General features: G+C 47.9%; 1 protein-coding gene across 3 annotated transcripts in view; it reads right to left on the bottom strand.

The window, feature by feature from the left end:
* Positions 1 to 19,515, bottom strand: part of EGFR (epidermal growth factor receptor) — a 176,676-nt gene that overhangs the window by 19,334 nt on the left and 137,827 nt on the right. For all 3 annotated transcript variants that reach the window (XM_063088058.1, XM_063088059.1, XM_063088060.1), the window contains exons 9-19: positions 19,046 to 19,172; positions 18,876 to 18,949; positions 17,975 to 18,065; positions 15,664 to 15,863; positions 14,647 to 14,779; positions 12,137 to 12,227; positions 10,497 to 10,654; positions 7,663 to 7,698; positions 5,752 to 5,893; positions 4,871 to 4,993; positions 4,133 to 4,231 (exon numbers count right to left, since the gene is read on the bottom strand). In XM_063088058.1, the coding sequence (XP_062944128.1) occupies positions 4,133 to 4,231; positions 4,871 to 4,993; positions 5,752 to 5,893; positions 7,663 to 7,698; positions 10,497 to 10,654; positions 12,137 to 12,227; positions 14,647 to 14,779; positions 15,664 to 15,863; positions 17,975 to 18,065; positions 18,876 to 18,949; positions 19,046 to 19,172 (1,274 nt within the window). The remainder of the gene's footprint in view (positions 1 to 4,132; positions 4,232 to 4,870; positions 4,994 to 5,751; positions 5,894 to 7,662; positions 7,699 to 10,496; positions 10,655 to 12,136; positions 12,228 to 14,646; positions 14,780 to 15,663; positions 15,864 to 17,974; positions 18,066 to 18,875; positions 18,950 to 19,045; positions 19,173 to 19,515) is intronic.

Below are 19,515 nucleotides of genomic sequence, written 5' to 3'. Positions count from 1 at the left end.
CTGGCAAAAGGTAGGATGAAAGAGGCCACCTGAGTCACTCTGCCTCAAGGCTAAAGACGTTGTACTGTGAAATGTTGTCAGGGCCTGTGAAATAAGTGTCTGGGGCTCAGGACACCCTGGACCACGACCTGTCCACTTTAATCAGGAACCTTTGCTACAGGTGCTGCAGAGGCTTGAGCTGAAAGCCCTCAAGAGATCCCCAAGCAGCAGGAAGCCAGGAGGAAGACTCCCCTCTCAGCAGAGCAGATGGCCCTGCCAGTCCATCTGCTGCAGGGAGCAGGGAGGGCACATGGGGAAGGAACCCTGCCCACCACACCTCTGCAAAGAGTAACCAGAGAAGCTCTTCCAGTGGACCAGCTCCAGGCTTTGAAACAAACAGCGTTAAATGTATGGTGACTACAGACTCTACTGGCTGCGCCCGATCCATCTCCAGACAGAGGTGGTCTGTGTTCCCTGCCTCAGTCCCCTGATGGAAAACCATGTTGCTCTGAATATACCACCCCCTCCCTCACGAATTCAGGCTGGCTGCCAAGGCAGGAGCCTTTGTTCGACAGATCCATAAATATACTTTATGTTAACCCTCTGCTCTTCTTGGCAGGAGGAGGCTGAATTTATTTATAGTAATGCACACAATGAGGCCCTCCCTTCTGTTTGAGAATTAGGGAATCCTCAATTTCCACCCATACATTCTTTCTTACTTTAAAATCCAAATGTGGCAAACTTTTATTCAGACGTACAGAAGACCATGCGAACTGCAAGGGAATGAGTTCAGCAGGCTGCTCTGCACATCTCACGGGTCCTGTGTTTCAAGTGTTAACTTGGGCGAGTTGGTTTCTCTTTGCAGAAGTGAGCACGCTCTGGGCCGGGTGGAGGATCCAGGGACAGGGGATGCTCATGCTCAGGTATGCAACATGTGCCAGGCAGGTGGGTGGGACACGGGGCTGGAGACGGGGTGATGGGGCACACGCACGCACACATACACACGTGCAGGCACTTCAACAAGTTCCTGGAAAGATTCATATTAGTTTTCAATTCTGTTTTTCCACACACTTTCAGAAGTACCCTCGTATAAATATGTATCTATGCTCCCACCACACACAGAGTATTATTTTTTAATTCACAAAAATGATCACACCACTTTTCTTGCCTTAAACCCTTCCGGCCTCACCTTTTGGGACGCCGCGAGAGGCAACTGGCCCTCCGGCCCTTGTGCATCCGCGAGGGGTGCCTACCAGAGCTTTAGACGTGACATGCATGCACACACAGCACACACGTAAATCTGTCTTACATTCCCTTCCCATTGCCAGCCCTAAATTGAAACTGGAAAGTCTATGGAAAAATGAGTAGGCCAGGGGATTGCCAGGAAAGCGCAAATCACGTCTCTGTCCGTGTCTGGGAAGCCGTACAACCATAACACCAAAGGAATCCTCTGGCTGCTCCTATTTTCTCAAGATCTGCTTGAGATTAGGATACATATTGTATTCATTTTTGAGGGGAGAAAAATCTGCAAACCGGAGCAGTGTGAGCTGCTATCTGTGGTAGGGCCGTGCTGAGCTGACCCGGAGCCTGGAGTCGGGAAGAGCAGGGGCGTGGGTGTCAGCCACACAGAGCCTGGAGCGCTGCCAGGCCCCATCCTAATAAACCCAGGTCTTCACTTCCTCCACCCCCAGAGCACAGCGGGAACGCTGCTGAGTTGGGTGTCCTGTTCGGTGTGCGCAGAAGTTCAAGGGAGCTTTGTTCTGCGCTGTTTATCTTGGAGCTCCTGAAGGTGCACCGTGACCTACAGAAAGTATGCCTGGTATTCCACAACCATCTCCGAGTGAGCCGCCCGAGGAGGTGGTCCAGACTGGCAGGCAGAAGTCACGTGCGGAGACCCCAGGGCTGTTGTCCCAGCCCCACTGCAGGGTGTCTCTGAGGCTCTGGTGACTTTGAAAATCTATTATTTTGTCCCAGTTGCCAGCATGAGTTTTGGTCCCTTCCCTCTTGATAGACTCCCCGTCTGTGAACTACTTTGCATGATGAATTGGGGAAAGGGCTCCACGAGATTGTGAACTCCTCACAGAGAGGCATATGTCTAGCTGTACAGATCAAGACTGGGTGCCCTGTGTTCTCACACTCTACCAGTCAATTCAGCCACTGATGGTCGTGTGAGCCAGGGCTGTGTGTGTGCTGGACCACGGCACCTGCCCTCTGCAGGGAGCAAGAGTGTCGGGTTTTTGGAACAATTTACAAGTGTGTGCAAGTTCAAAGAACACACGTGGCCCACAGGCCACCCTGTCACCGGATTAATGAGCCATTGAGCTCACTGTTGAAACTGGCCCTCGCGTGGCTGGCTTTTGCTTCCTTTAGCAGAAGTATCTGCCTTCAGCTGCTTCCAACCTTCTCCAGGGCCCCCACCGCCCATGCTGACGGGACAAGCACGTGGGAAGTCTTGGGCTTATTGTCCACCAACTACAATAGCTGTAAATTCTGATGTTGGGAGAAGACAGAAGAGGACTAGAATGAAGAAAGAAGCGGGAATGGAAACAATAATGGAGAGAAAAGGGGACCAGGAGAGAGAAAGAACCAGAGGCAAAACAGGGACCTTCAGATGTTGGTGCGCTTAACTTTTAAGCCCACCCTTCGTCGTCTACCCCATCTCCACCCCACAGAAGCAGATGTGCTCCTAGTACAAGGTCCTGCTGGGACGGGGGACCTTTCAGTGAGAACGACTTCCTTCCCAAAGCATAGCTGTTGTCTTAGAACACTTCAAAACCGTCCTTACTCTATGTATTATAAATATTGTTGAAATTCACATTTCAACATTATTTCATATAATTTATTGGAAGCAAAGTCTGTAACAAGATTTTCTTTTCACCAGTGCAGGTGAGAGGGCTAGAAGGTTGAAAGTGAAAAGACTTCAAATCATTTTCTTGTGGTTATGTTAATGGGACTTGCCATTGATGTGTAAACCATTAAAGTGAAAGACGATTTTGCTTGATAAGCATGTCATCAACACAAGATTTTCCACTGCGCTGTATTAATACATTTCATTTACAAGTGCGCCAACATGGGATGTCTCCCACCAACACGGGATGTCTCCCACCGTAGTGAAAGGAGAGAAAGCTGCCAGAGGGGAAGGAATGCAGTGTTTCGCGGCTGGGGTTCACTGCATCTACATACACATTTTGGAAAGGTCCACGCTTGCTTTGCTTGCTGTGTGTTCTGTGGTCAGATATGAGGGGGCACTACCATCTGGCCTTTGTCTTTCTCGGCTGTAAGATCAACTAAATTCTCAGATTTTTGAACCACGAAAGGCAGCCGTTTTCCCTTTCCTTTGACTCTGTTTCCCTCCCTCACTGCCTGCACCTCTACCTGCTCTTTTACTTGCTCTGCCTCAGGTCCAAAGCAAGAGTTTTCACTAACTCACAGACGCCCAGGCCGACATTGCGGTGGGCTCTAAAATCCAGGCTGGCCACGCACAGCCAGCCTCCTCCTAGGAGTGAGCCGCCCGCCACAGGCGACTGGGAGTCCAGAGAAGGCGGCGGAGTTCAGTAGAATTGAGAGTGAAAGCACGACAGTGATGTCATGGAATATTCCAAAGACTTATTCTGTAAAGTAACCAGCTGACACTGGAGAATAACAAAGTATTTTGAGAGAAAATACAGAAGGTGGGCAAGGGTTTGTAGAGCAGGCATTGTACTATCAGCTGCAGGCACCTTTAAAAAATGTCATTTCAAAGGTAAAATAAGTTGCTGGAGCACACTGAACATGAATTTTAGAGTCAGAGATAGCGACAAGTTTGAACCCTATGCCAGCCACGTAAAGCTGAACGAGTTTCTTTATGGCTCCTTTTCTTCACCCACAAAACACTGAATGTGTTACCCGCACCGCAGGCTAATGGTGAGCGCTCACTGCGACAGGGCCTACCGAGTACTCAGGAGAGCCTGGCTGGAAGCTTCCCCTGGTGGAGGCCAGCAGGTGTAAGTTTCCCCCTGGAAGAGGCAAGTCTCCCCTGTAAGAGGAGGGAATTGTGCCAAACCGTGAACATTTTGAATGTGGTGATGAAAAAGCTGAAAGCTGCCAGACACCAGAAAAGGTGGCTCTGGATGCCCAGCGCCTGAGATGTCTGCAGAACAAAGCAGAAACTCACATCAAGAATCTCCTTGTTGGCTTTGGGAGACGTTGCTTCTCTTAATTCCTTGATGGCCACAGGAATTTTAACTTTCTCACCTTCTGGGATCCAGAGTCCCTGTGACACAGAGAAAGAGAAGACGTCACCTGGCAATCCTCACACTGTGCACTATGCTGACTTGTGAGAGGCAGGGACTTTAATAGTAATACGGTCCTAATGGGAAGGGGACCACGGTGCCACAGCCCGCATGCCAAGGCCAGGGGTGCTGGGAGTCACGATAACTCGGCAGCACTTTAGCTACCAGGCTCTGCGAATCTAAGCAATTATTCAGATAAAAGAATTTCAAGCTTGTGTCAGTTATAAAATCAGTATGGATCATTTCTTGCAGAATTCTAAGATGCTGGGTCTAGGCCTCACTGAAACCAGACTTGATGCAGAGAAGATCTAGGAAAAACACAGATGAAGAGAAACCTCCTCTGACCTGGGCTTTATTCTGATGCTGTAAGGCAGGGACAGGCCACCCTCCCCTGTCTTGATCTGTCATGGCCCCCTGCCTGGCCAGACATCCCTTAAAAATAAATGACGTCTTTTGGTCTGTGTGTGTGTGTCTCACGGGACCACTTGTCACTGAGGTTATAAAGGATTTCCTCTCAACTACTTGGGAAAACACTGGAATTTCCCAAACGCTCAGCAAAACAGAGCAGATGAGGATGAAAGTAACACACGGAGGCTGCTGCGCGCCAGGCGGGGTCTTACCTTATACACGGTGCCGAACGCCCCGGAGCCCAGCACTTTGATCTTTTTGAACTCCGTTTCCTTTAAGATCCTCAGGAGAGCTTGGTTGGGAGCTTCTCCACTGGGCGTGAGTGGCTCCACGAGCTGTGAGAGACAAGGAAGCAGACCTGAGGTGCCCACTCACCACCCTGCACGGGACACAGGCGCCACGACAGTCCAGAGCACCAGCCGGCGGCCCACGCGGTTGCACCGCAGTGCAAATGACTCACCAGGCCCATGCCAAGAAATGCACACCTTCTCTAAGGAACTTAACAGATGGTGGGAACAGAGAACAGCTACATTTCAGCACACCCGATTTCTATTTCTGTTTCCAGGCCAGTTAGCTGGACTGAAAATCTCGGGTGAGGAAAATTTCCCCATGTTGGTCACACTTTGACAGTCTTGTCAGGCCCATGACACACAGCACCGCTATGCTCAGGAGCTGCTGTGGTCCCTCCTCCCAGGGACAGTGGTGGACACAGACATTGGCACAACCACAAACAGCGCTCAGGCAGGAGCAGCCACTGTGTGGTCAGGGCATCCCCCAAAGTCCTATCTTCTCATCTCAACCTCAGCGCCTTCACAGGTGCTCAGACACCTCTGCACAAGCCTCTCGCCTGTGAGAGCACACAGGTGCTGTATGTTAAAAAGGTCTCTCCGAAACTTTGTAAGCACTTTGTGACTTGGCCTAGAATTATTTACATTTCGCTGGATAGATGTAACTAATAGGGTATAATTGGACATTCAGATTCTTCCTGGATTTTTCCATCGACAGGAACAATGCATAGTAAATAATCCAATTATATATCTAGAATACAAAACTGCAAATTGAGAGTTCTCAAAGGAGGGCCTCTGCTGCTCACCTCTCTCTCCTGCAGGAGTCTACGCAGCGTGCGCTTCCGGACGATGTGGCGCCTGCGCATGAAGAGGCCGATGCCCAGGGCCACCACCAGCAGCAGGAGGAGGCCACCCACAATCCCAATGGCGATGGACGGGATCTTGGGCCTGGGAGGAGGAGGAGAGCAAGGGAGGGTGAGGTTAGCTGAAGATTTCATGACACCACCCTGTTCACATGCCCTGCCTGTATGACATGCTGATATTGGCCCCCTTTTGTGCATTTTTAAAATTGAGGTCTCATCTGGACCTCTCCATATGATTTTTAGTTCTCAATTTGTTGATTAAGAAAATATACAATTTAGACTTCAATAGTGCTTTCTGTGCGAATTTGTGTTTTGTCCTTTCCAAGGGCATTTCCACGCAATTGAAGAAGTCTACACTGGGCCAGGTACGGTCTCCTGGGCACGTGGTGTGGAGGGAACTTTCAGTGACATGAGCCTCCTATGAAGGTCCTTGGCTGGGCTTTCAACATGGGACCTGCAGCTCTGCAAATGCTCTAAGAATAAACTTGCAGGAGGTTGTAAAGTGACAGAATTTAGACATAAAAAGCACCACTGTCGCAGTGAGCAATGTCTTCACGCAGCCTCAAACTGCAGGGGTGCACGAACCCCTCCCTCCCATGGAGGTTGTGTCTCATTTCAGAGAGAGGGAGAAGTCGGCAGCTGGGCTGCAAGCTCACTGGGGAAAGGAGCATCTCAATTTGGAGTCTTTAGAAAGTTACTCTTCTTAAGTATCTATCCCATGTGAGCTGCTGGCAAATTGACTCATGTTTTCAGGTGGAAATGTTCACGAATATCAAAGATTAATTAGCAGCATGATTTGGTCATATAAAATGTCCAGAGTCCTAACAAATTTCTCTTAAGTGGGCCAAATGTACCACATAAAAATGATAGTTTACACACTTTATTTCCTCTTAAAAAGGGTAATGTAACAAAGAACGGTCATCGACTGGTTCAAAGTCGATGATAGAATCTGTCACCGTGGTGATGAGATTATGGTAGAAGAGAGGAGCACTTTTGCTGTGTGTCCCTGCAGGCTCCATGAGGAGATGGGGTGACAGGAGAAACCGGCTGAGAAATTGCCTTATTTCTCTTTAATGCTGCACCTGATGGCAGGAGGGACTGGCCAGCACCATCAGTTCTTGGACAAAAGTGTGCTGAAGTTGCAGAAGGGCCAGTGAGGGAAGGGATTTTGTAGATATTATCAGAAATGGTGGAGGTGCCTGGAAGTGTGGCTAGTGTTCTGGGATATCAGAAATGGCAAACACATGTTTTGGGTATTCCTCATTCCTTACTAGGCATGGTGATTGATGAAACCACTTTTTCCTGATTAGTCTGAGCAGGGATCCACAGGCTTGCTTTTCTCAGGGCAGCATTTCAAGCACCGATGGCAAATAGAGCAGAATTGAAATGCTGGAGGAAATTGCCAGTGCTGAGCAATGTGCTTGGAAAAGGAAATAAGGAGAGATAATTCCCCCAACCAGGAGCTCTGCATCAAACATGGGTTTGTGATAGAACCAATTGAGTTAGTGGGGAAAAAGTGGAGAATCCAGAAGAGAAGCAAAACCGGTGTAACCAGAGAAGTCAGAGACAGGCCACGTACACAGAGGAACAGCGGGCTTCGATCCCCTAGCCCCAGCTGCACATGTACGGGTCCCAGCCCCTCCTGGCCCGTGTTCCCTCCACTGAAGGTCAAGGTCGGCCTGGGGAGCAGGGTGAAACCTGCAGGGTGGTCTCTGCCAGACCCCCACACTGGCCCAGAGGAGACGTGAGGACCTGACAGTGCCAGAGGATGATCCAAAAGATAGGAAGCACTGTCCACGGCACAGCATGCCAGGCCATTCTGAGGCCCATGGGACATCAGGCTGGGATACCTACCTGCCTACACAGTCGTCCGGACCTGGCCCAACACATCTGTAAGAATTGAAAGAGAAATATGTATTTTTCTCGTTCATTTTTTTTTTCTGGGAGAGTTTTTATTAAATCATAAGCCAATGTGTGTTAAATTACTCTCAAATCACTAAAATCACAGTGCACCTCCATGTTGCCGTGGTGGTGATTTATTATACACATATTCATTGGTTCATTCACTCAGCAAATATTTGTGGGTGCCTGCTCTGTGACATGGTCCATTCCAGCATGGTGCAACACCATCAGCTCATTACGGAAATGTGTTCACATGCTACTTGTGACATAGGGACGGTGTCTCACAGCTGGCTCTAGAAGGTCAGTGCAGATACGGGAGGTGCGGGAGCCCAGTCTAGCGACATGTACTGGGGGCCACGCTGACTGAGGAGGAGACTGCAGCGTGGAGCTCCTGCAGGCTTACGGCCAAGCCTGAGCTTTGAAGGATCATTTGGCAGTGAGCGAATGGAGAAAAGGCTGGTGCTGAGGAAGATGATCACAGCACAAGAGAGGAGGAACGAGCCCTGGTAAATTAAGGTGCCACCAATGGGAGTGGAAGGAGCTGGAAAGAAGACCCCAGGGGAACCTGGCAACCCCGAAAAAGAGTGGTGGAAAGGAGAAGAGGGAGGAAAGGACGAGGGCAGGAGAGAGTCTCAGAGGCAGGGAGGTGCCACGTGACACAGACCCAGATGCCTGGAGCAGGGCTGGTCTCACACTCCTCCCCTCATGAGATGTCTCATACGCAGAAGAGACAGAATTCATCTCAAGTGTGGCTCATGGGAAGATGAGACAGGCCACCCATCATTGTTTTGATTACAGGATGATGGTTTAAAAAGGCAGAGTAAGTTAGCTCTGAGACGCACAATTTATTGCCTGAGGAATGATGGACAACTACATCTCAAAGGCATGAAGCCTGACACTGTCACCTGGTCCTCAACATCTTCTGTCCCCATTCCTCAGGTCTGTGCATCCTGCTTTTCCTGGTTTTGAGGGCCGGGCCCCTCCTTTCCCTGGCAGATAATGCAGTCCTGCTCCTGCAGTGCCTGTGGGCTTTATTCATAAAGCAAACACACAGGCTTCTTCAGACAGTGGAATGCACCAGCCTGATTATTTCAGTTTATTATCTTCTAGGAACACCAAAATAGGCAAAGACAAAAAGATTTGCTAATGAACTGACGCTGATAAACCAGGCCCTACTCAAACTATCCCTCCTCACACTCATTTGTCCTGCCACGTGTGGCAGTCTGTCCCTTACTGGGGGATGTCACACCACAGGAGCATTATGCAGAGTGAATGCATACTGAAATTGCAAATTTTGGACAAGATGCTGGATTTCATGCAGCCTCTGAAAGTGCTATTGGAAAACCACGGGGATTGCTAACAGGAAGCTGTGCAAACAAGCTCAGACCAATTTACATTTGAAGAGCTGTTTGACAGTACAGGGACAGGACAGGTGCTGCAGGAGAGAACCATTCAAGTATCACAAGATTACCAGGCCCTGGGAGAGCTGATGAGGGCCTCACACAAATTTGCAGAGATGATTGCTGCATACGAAGTCAAGGAGGCCAAACTGCAATTATGCTAGTTACTAAATCTTGCTATATACAATTAAAATAGGCACGTTTTCATGCTATTTATCAGGATAAAAATTTCCAAGAAAGCCTCCCCTCAACCCTTACAATGAAAATGTGCTTCCATTTAAAAGTGGACCTGTTTAAGTTTCCCTCCCCATCCCCTGGGTAGTCCCCCTGCCTGGGGGAGGGTGCAACAGCCTTGGGAATCAGGCTGGCTTCCGTGGGCTCTGACACGGTTGGCTCATGATGCTGTTCTAGAAACTGACCCGTACGATACAAACTGAAACTGTGTTTGTTGGTAGGGAGATTAAGATATCATTATTGGAGATGATGTGATTGTCTTCCTAGAAAATTCACTCATCATCACGATTGTCACCATCACCCCCACGTCAGCGCCATCACTGGTCCAGCGCTTGCCCTGCTCCAGGCACTGTTTCAAGTACACGACATACACTACCCTACCCGCATAAAAGTCCCATGAGTATGCAAGGTTGTTACTCCAATTTACAGACCAAGAGAGGGAGGCACAGAGAAGGTAAGACACTTTCCAAGGCCACACTGCATCAGACAGATCCAGGGAGAGAAAGAGGAGCAGTTCCAAATAAGGTTGCAGATTTTGAGAAGTACAGGAAATGTGAAATAACATAAACGACAACTCAACTTCTCTTTCTGATTGTTGGCCGTACTCCAATTTGATGGCCAAATTCATTTTCCAGTAAGTAAGATACATAAAATCAGAATGCTTCTGCTAATTCCAGTCAAAATAGTTTTAATTCATGTACTGACAGCTTAACAATCAACTAGCTAAAATGTCTTTAAACAACATTCCAGGCAATGCTACCTTTTATTAACTGCAAAATAACGAAAAAGTCAATCCCCACATGACCTATGGTAACCTGGCGAGATCCAAAACGCCCTCTGGAAAGAGGCAGAGGCGGCTGCTGCCAGCCTGGGCCCTGGTTCCTCTGCTCACTTGCTCTCTCTCATCTAAACCTGGGGCACTGCAGGGCCAGCCCTGGTGGGAGACACATGGCGAGGCACAGAGAGGTGTTCCCACCAGCACTGAGATCTGCCCGTGAGCATGTTGTGGTGGCTGCTATGGCCATGGCTCAAACTGTGTTCATGGCCTCTATAATTTATTGCCTGGAAACTGTGGAGACTTTCAATTTACGAATACATGAGATAGGACATATCGTGTTCTGCACTTTCTCTTCCAAGCTCAGCCCCACTCACCCGAAGGTGCAGTTCGGATGGCACAGGTGGCACACCTGGCTGGCGTCTGGATACTTCCAGACCAGGGTGTTGTTTTCCCCCATGACTCCAGCTGGGCAGGTCTTGACGCAGCGTGGGCCATCAATGTAGTGGGCACACTTGACGCAGTTGTCTGGGCCCTGCACCGAGGGGAGAAACACATTTACGTGTGTCTCTTTCTTTCTCAAAAAGGAAGGAGCTTTTTACTTAAAATATTTACTGTGGGGAAAAAAATCTAAGTGATTTAGAAGTTCTTAGAAAACAGGTTCTTCTGTGACTGACCTTACTGGATCTGGCCACTGTTAGCAACTTAGTCTTTCTCACTTTGGATGCATGTGACGGACACTAAGAGAAACTATACTCTATGCTGCATGTGACTTAGCACACTGTGGGCATCTCTCCTTGTCAAAACCATTTTGATTGGCCCACGTGGATATTTATATCTTATTGGTCTTTCTCATATATTGTATTTGATGTTCAAGGGAATCTCTGAGGGAAGCAGATTTGCTGAGGCAAATTTAAGAAAACCCTCATGGATGTTTCTCCAGTGACAGGAAGGTGGCACATGTAACTGTAGGGGTGACTGCATAACAGACTGAGCAAATCTACATTTGGTTGTGTTTGTAAACTCGGGGGAATCCCCATGCAAAAGTCACAGGAGTGAGCGTCGGGGCTGCCCCGGTGTGTGCCCCACGCTCCTCAGGGGACTGAAATAAAACTGGCAGCGAAGGATCTTCCCCAGGCTGAGTTCCTCAGTGTCTCAACGTTGTCCACTCAAAGGCTGAGCATATCCAGAGCCAGAACAGCTGGGTAAATGAGTCAGTCTTGCCAATTATTTTACTTTAATGATGAAAATTGAACCCAACACCATGTAAACCTATAAACCAATGGTAAACTTATAAACCATGTAAACCTTTAAAAACATGTAAACCTACAAACTTTGCAACCAGCCATGCTGGCAGCCTATACCCCGAAACACAGTCCTCTCGTCTTCTGCCCGATTTAGGTAGAACGTCTGAAAGACGTTTTCAATTAGTAGATGTAGATAATGGCTGTTGAAGCTCAATCCAAACAGAGCTCTGTCTATAAATAACACTGAGAATTAACAGCATTGGAACATTTACTGTGCAAGGCAGCTGAGTTCTCCGTTCTTTATAAGATTTGTTATTGAACATGTAGATATGAAACTGGATTTTAAAAAGTTTTGCTAGGAGCTTCTTTAAAACTCCTTCCACTGATCCTAGGCTAGTGTTAAAGAAGAATTTGAAAATGACGTTTGATTGAAATGATAAAGCAATGGTGACAGATGTCAGAGATCGCAAGAGCTGGCTGACGGGCACCAGGCCCACTGCAGGCTTCCCTGTGCTGTGGTGAAGAAATGTCATCGCTCAATTTGTTTGGGGATATAGGCCAGGAAAGATGAAGGTGGTTGTGTGACAACTTCCCACAAGTGACAACAGCCACTCTGGTACAGCTGTCAATCCCCCTGGTTCTTCCCTGGGAAGGGGCCTTGACGGCTGTCCTTCCCGGCCACAGGATGGCTTGGGTCCCCGTCATGGTTCTGCTGGTGGGCAGGCTCTTCCCGGGGAAGTGGGAGTGAATAGCATGGAGGGGCTCCTTACCTGTCCCGTGCAGGTGATGTTCATGGCCTGGGGCAGACATTCCGGATGGCACTGTATACACTCGGAATTCTCCACAAACTCCCTTGGCTCCCTAAGAGGAGAAGGAAGAACACTGATCAGTGCTCTGCCCTGAGGGCTGCTTCAGTACGCGGGTCGTGTGGACTGTCTCAGGGACACGAATCCCCTTTCTCGGAAACTCAATTTCAGGTAAAGTTCAAAGAGCTGGGACTCTAGGACTATACTGTAATATAATAAGCTGATCTTATTAACTGAATCCTTGTTCATCTTCTCCCTAAATAAATAAATACATACGCTTCACTTATAACAAAACACCTTTCCTACATTTTTCTACAGGCCTAGTTTTTGTATATTAAGCAAGCCAAAAGATGAAAAAAAAAAGGCTTTATGAGATGCCCCACCCTCTTCCAGATTCATGCATATTTAAATGAACTGGAAAGAAATAGTAATTGTAGAGCAAGGGATGGGAAAAGGAAGGAGGATGTTAAAACTTGCTCAGTGGTTACTACTAAAAACAGTAAGTGTGGAAAACAGGAGTGAAAAATTTTGCTTGTAATATTTTCAACACTTGTCAAGATGTACAGATCAATGTTAAACAAGAAGCTGATGCTTGACTGAAAAGACAAAACAGTCGCCACAGATGTTAAAAAGACTAAGCTCTGCCTGGTCATTCACTACACATGTTCACTCCAAGCAGCAAACGAGGACTTCCGAGTGCCGTAAGTCCTCCCTTTCAGGCAAGTGGCATTGATTAAGCCAAACGTGACGCAGGGGCATTTGCTCTGTGCCTCTTCTCCGGGTCACCACCCCTGCTGAAGGGGCCAGTCTTGCAAAGGGAGCAGCTGCGCTGGACACTGGGTCTCTCTGCACTAACGGAAGGACACAGGGCACCCGTAACGTGGTTCTTTTAATTGCCTTGTTTCTTTAAAGAATGAAAACTGGAAACATGAAATGAGGATCTATTTGTAGCAGCAAGGATTGCACCAGTATTCCTTCCTTGCAGTTGGAACAGCACCATCATTTATGCAAATCATCCTGAGCCCATCAGCTAAGGGATTCCTACAGAACTGCACTTGGTCTTCTCCTGCTGCTCCTGGATATGAGGGTTAACAAGTCTTGAATGTCTGACTCCTCCAAAGCTCATGCGGAAGACGGATCCCCAAAGTAGCACTGTTGAAAGATGGGGCCTTCAGGAGGTGATTGGATCATGAGGGCCCTGCCCTCAGGGATAGATCAGTCCATTTATGGATTACTGGGTTAATGGATGAATGGTTATCATGGGAGTGGCACTTGGCGACTGTATAAGGTGTGCAAGTGAGCACGTTGGCATGGTCCTGCCCAGCCCTCGCGGTGTGATATCCTGCAGAGTCCCACCAGAAAGAAGGCCCTTGCCAGACGTGCTCCCTAGGCCCTGGACTGCCCAGCCTCCCAAGCCGTAAGAAATAAATTTCATTTCTTTATAAATTACCCAGCTTCAGGTATTCTGTTATAAGCAACAGAAAACAGACTGATGCAAGGGTACTTCAAAAAGTTCACGGAAGGGCCGAGCCCGTGGTGCACTCGGGGAGAGTGCGGTGCTTGGAGTGCAGCGACGCTCCCGCCACGGGTTCGGATCCTATATAGGAATGGCCGGTGCACTCACTGGCTGAGTGCCGGTCACGAAAAAGACAAAAAAAAAAGTTCATGGAAAGATTCGTATTATCTTTTAATTCTATTTTCCCACAAATTTTGAAGTACCCTGGTATTCTGGATCCAGGCTGTGATCGACCCCGACAATGACACAGAAAGATTTCCTGCAGCCACTTGTAACTCCTATGGCTCATCTCTATCATGTAGTTTCCCCATTTCTTTAAATTTTTAAAAAATTGCCTCTGCCTCTCTCTATCCTTCAATTTTACCTTCCTATTAATTATTTTTCATCATTATTTGTAGTCATTCAAAACCTTACATCGATATTAAGATTCTCATAGTATCCACAACTGTTGATTTAGATTACTGCAACCAAATTCAACAACCATACAAATTTATTTTTTGTCCATGGTTATGTTTAAAGTTATTTGCACTGTCAATGTTCAATGCACGCTGGGGGCTCATAAAATAAAAATTAACCAAGACATATGATTTGTATCCATGAATACATTTTGACATACCAGGAACAGTGAACTGCCAAGACCCAATGGCCACAATCTCGGCCATTTGAACCATTTATGATTGTTCTATTTATCTTGGGAACTTTGAGTAGCTAAGGACAATTTAAGATATTTCCAGGAAAAGAGATTCTATAAATTATTGGATTAAGCAATAACAAAAAAACTTTGCTTATTTTCTATTGTGATGAACAGTTTGCCAAAAATCAAACATACAAGCAAACCAACCCCCCCAAAAGGGAAAAAAATGGAAAGGAATCAAACTGAGTAACTTTATAAACCCATAAAAATAACCCTGGGTCTTCCTTTTGACCAGAACAAGGGACATAAAAAACAACATCTCACCCCTCCAGAATGTGACACTTCTCCACGCACTCCCTGCCGCGGCTGACGTTTCGGCAGGAGACACAGTCTCTCGGCTCTGGGCCCCAGCAGCCCTCTGATGAGCACAACGCATGGCAGATGTGGCCCATGGCCCCTGGGAGGACAGAGTGGGTCACAGGAGTCAGCTGTGGAACTAGGGCAGGGGGCAGTAGAGACCCACCCGCATGCGTGGGGTCGGGCTCCTGAAAGGGGAACACAGAATAGGCTTCCCCGAGGCTGACCAGGTTCCCTCCTCCCTACTGGGTGCCCAGGACACCTGCGCCAGGCCTGGGCAGCAACTGACAGCAAATACCAAGGCTGATGGAAGGTCATGGTCATGGCTGTATGCAAGGTACCAAGCCGGGGGTGTCCCATACAGCATGCCCTTTAATTCTCTCAACAGCACTGTGGCGTGGGAATCATGACTATCTCCGTCTTACGGATGAGGAAGCCAAAGCCAAAGCAGATGAAGGGAACTGACCAAGGTCTCAAAGCCAGGGAGGGTCAGAACAGCCCTGAGCTCAGATCTGCTTCTGCCAGGGGTCAGGGCCTCACCACAGGCCTGGTGCACTGACCAGCTTCCAAAGCTGGCTCATGGCTTGAAAATCAGAACAGGGAATGTTCACACGAAATGTTTATCCAGTGCCTGTTCCTCTCTGTGTGCGTGTGTGTTCAGCTGTGGTCACTGGAGGCTAAAGAGTGCAGGGAGCCACCGCAGCTAGAAGGTAACATAACTCATACCAAATTCAGTTCTTAAGTGACAAGAAATTGGTAGCCACAACCTCATGGCAGACTCATCCTGCAATAGGACAATGATCTGGAAACAATTCTGACAAACTTCACATAACTTCACAATTAGGAATATGCAGATTTTTAAGTTGCTTTTTAAGAAGTGAAGAGAGTAATTTAAATGCTTGGGAATGGTCCTTCAATATCCTAAATAAAAATAAATGCCCCACTGGAACCATCTCATGATGAACACGGAAGGTGACTACTCACTGCAGGTGTTTTCACCTCTGTTGTTTATAATTTTGGTTTTCTGACCGGAAGTCCCAAACAGTCTTTTCCAGTTTATGGTCTCTGCATAGCACAGGTTCTGGTTCCCTGAGATGATCACGTCTCCATCACTAATCTCCTTCAGGGAGCGCAGGCCTAAGGAGGTGATGTCCAGCCCGACAACCGCAAGAGAAAACTGCCCACTAAATGGGAGAGAAGAAAAATAACATTGTGAAAAATTATAAAAACCATGTATCACTAAAAACTTTGTTTTTCTGGACCACCTTAGATTTACTACCAGCCGCCTTCTGATGACTGAGAGTCACATGGTGGAAGGTGCATGTTGCAACTTTAGAAAACTGCATGTGTTTTTAAGCTCCTCCAGAGAAAAGCTGATTCCTTGTTCATTTCGTATCTTTAACCTCAGTGGTAAACTGTGGGTCTTCATGTCATTACCTTATTTACTACATTTTTTTTTTTTTTTGGCCTGGAAATTGACATGTTCTGACCTCTCAAACATCCAAACACATTTCAGAGGTCATAGGTTCGTCTGTCCATCCATCCACCCACCCTATCTATTCGTGTATTATTGACCAAACATTTGAGGTACGATGTGCCACATTCTATGTAGGTTAAATATGTATCCAATTCTCAAGGAAGCTTTGTCTGGAGGTGACACAGCCATATGAGCAGATGTTTCTAACCCGACACAACACCTACAGTGACAGTGGCACCGTGGCAGTGAAGCACAGGTATGGTGGGGCAGCAGGCCCACGACAGGGTGGCTTCTGGTTCTCCCTGCTCGACACCCAGCACTGCACTAGGACTCTATCAGGTGACCACTATGAGTTCATCAGGTGGCTGGATGAAAGGTATTCAGATGTAAGGGAGAAAAGTCCCCAACAACCTGGAGGAGCAGGCGGCACGGGATGGGTGCTGAGGACCAGGAGCTCCTGCTGCACTGTCCATGTGCAGGGGGGTGGGCAGTGGGTCTGGGGGTGGCCATGGCACAGAAGACTGTGTGCACCTTGTGGAGGAGCTTGGGTTGTGGTCTGTAACTGATGGAAGCCATAGGAAAGAGATCTGCATTTGTGGGAAGCTCATTTGACACTAGGATGGGGAATGGGCCAGTGGGGACAGAAATGAATAAAGAGACTGGTAATCAAGGCGCTGGATGGCAAAGGTCTAAGGCGTAATCTGCAGGCTCCGTCTCTTCCTGTTGCTATTCTGCCATCCTCTCTCCCTTCCTCCCCTCTGACCCAACCTGGTTCCAGAGAAGCAAAAGACCCTGTGTAGGAAACCTGCAACCAGACTGTTCAGAATTTCCCCCTGACACTTGCCCAGGGCAGGCCAGACAGCAGGGGCGAGGCTGGGGTCTTCCCTGTAGCACAGCCTGAGGCTTTGCTGAGCCACACCTAGAACCAGTGGTCGTCCTGTCTAGCAGACCCTGCTGTCACCAGACTTCTCACCAAATGTGAACAGAAAGGTAAGTAACCCTTATCTTGTCTAAATCTCTGAAACTATGCCGAGTGGTATGTACCAGTCATCCAAGAAAACCACCCTAAATCCCTTGTCTCTGTATGAACTGTGAGCAAAGAAAGTATTCCTGAGAATTCAGAGCAAAGGGGCACTTCAGAGAAGCAACAGTAGCTCTATGTTTAGTATCAGAGATGCACAGCCAAGACACCTTACAGAGGGCAAGGTGTGCTCCATGGAGTCTGATTTGCCTTAGTACTGCACAATACCATGAGTCCTTTTAGGGGATAATTATGGCAAACAGTTCTCATAACCAGACTGTTTCCAAGGTAGGTGTGACCAACAGATTCCCAAACTCCTCCTCACACAAAACTAATGATCACTCTTTCTATATTAAAGATGTGTGTGTGTGTGTGTGTGTGTGTGTAATCAGGAGAAAACATGAGCCAGACACAAACTGAGAGGAGTCCTACAAAACACCCGACTGCACTTTCAGGCATGTCAAGGCCACGAGAGATTAGCACCGGTGGGAGGGGCTGCAGAGACGTGACAGCTGACCGCGGTGTGGGCTCCCGGGTGGACTCTGCAGCGGTGAATGCAGGCACAGGCACGCTGGTGACCTCTGAGTGGAGTCTGCAGTATCATGAGCAGCGTTGCACCAGTGGTCATTTTTCCATCTTGATCCTCGTACCTGCTCACGTGAGATGTTAACGTTGGGGACACTGAGTGAAGGGTATTTGGGAACTCTTGCAGATCATCTTCACAACTCTCCTGTAAGTCTAATTTCAAAATAAAAAGACAAAAATAATCTCCCGGGCTTTGGCTGTGGTCAACTTACTGTTGCTTCGTTCTGCCGCGGATGGTTTCTAGGTTCTCGAAGGCGTGGAGGTCAGTCCTGTTTTCAGGCCAAGCCTGAATCAGCAAAAACCCTGTGAGGCAGAAGGAAGGTGCAGGCTCACACCACTTAGAAAGTTCTTTTTGGATGTGCCATTGTTCTAGGATTCTCACAAGAGTATGATGCGAGAAGTAAATGGAAAATTTGATTCGATTTGATTCTTCTGATCATCTTCACTGGGCAGGTACACGCACGTGCAGATGTAAGCCCAGCCCTCTCCTGGGGAATTCTGCATGTCTGGCTGCCACTCTCCCACTGCCCGACTCCCCCCAACAGTCTCCCCATCCTGCTGCGGCCCCGATGCCCCAACTGGCTCTGTATTTAATTACCCCAAGCAGGCTCATGCTCTGATTACAGCTGCCAGTAACTGAGCTGTTGTTACAAACAAGGACTTTTTACACATTTACCTGAATTCATTCCAACCCTAGAAATAACCTTGTGATTTAGGTCTAATTACTCCCTTTTTAGAGATGAAGAAAATGGAGCCCAGAAGGCAGTGATGGACCCAAGGCCCACTAGAGGCCCTGTGAGCCCACACTGTCCCCATACCCGCTCCCCTTCTCTCCCTCCGTGCATTCCAGTCACTGGGCCACCAAGAAGGCTGTGCTGGTGAGAGTGAGGGATAAAACATGTTCCTTTCAGTTGCAAGTGACCTGCGCCTTGGCTAAAAGTGCTCTTTGCACGCACAGGAAGTGCATTTTTGAAAAGTGTCAAAGCACTAGTCTTTAATGGTAGAATTTCAGAAGAGGTATTTTCATGACAGAGGAGAAGGAAATATTTCTGAACATTTTCTCTATAAAACATTGATTCCCCATTTACATTTATATAATATGCCAGCACAAACCTGTTATTTCCTTTACGGTTTTTAGAATATCCAGTTCCTTTGGATCTAGAGGAGGAGTACGTGTGAAGGAGTCACTGAAATGAATAACAGAATTATTGATTATCAATTTCTGCCAGTTAAAAAAGCAGATTTTGTTCTTCTGTATACAAGTAACTTAAACTGTTACTTACCCTCTAAATGCTACGGGCAGGATATGAAGATCTCCACTGATCGATGTGCAGTTTTTGAAGTGTTTAATATTCGTAGCATTTATGGAAAGTGTGTCTTTAAATTCACCAATTCCTATTCCATTACAAACTGTTAAGATACGAGAGATGTTTATTCCATTCGCACTTGCTGAATTAAGAGGAGCTGGGGTTCTGTGGGCAGGAGGAGGTAGGGATGCCTGTGTGACAACTGTCTCTACCTGCCATCACTCATGCAGCAAGCACTGATGGAGGGACAGCAAGCGCCAGGCCCCGAGGCCGGCTCTGGGGACACATGTGAGCGGAGACACCAGCCTTGCATTCTCCTCCCCATTACTCCTTGCTCGGTCTGGGTTGTGGTCTGACTGCTCCCAATGATGCTAACCCCGTCACTTCTGCCCAGGACAGCGCACACACCTGCTGCCACGGGGGCCCTGCAAGGCTCTGATCTGAGC

The sequence above is a fragment of the Cynocephalus volans genome, chromosome 2, assembly GCF_027409185.1.
Source record: "Cynocephalus volans isolate mCynVol1 chromosome 2, mCynVol1.pri, whole genome shotgun sequence".
In the NCBI taxonomy this organism is placed as follows: Eukaryota; Metazoa; Chordata; class Mammalia; order Dermoptera; family Cynocephalidae; genus Cynocephalus; species Cynocephalus volans.
The sequence above is the reverse complement of the archived record's forward strand: the minus strand, read 5'-3'. Positions and strand labels throughout refer to the sequence as shown.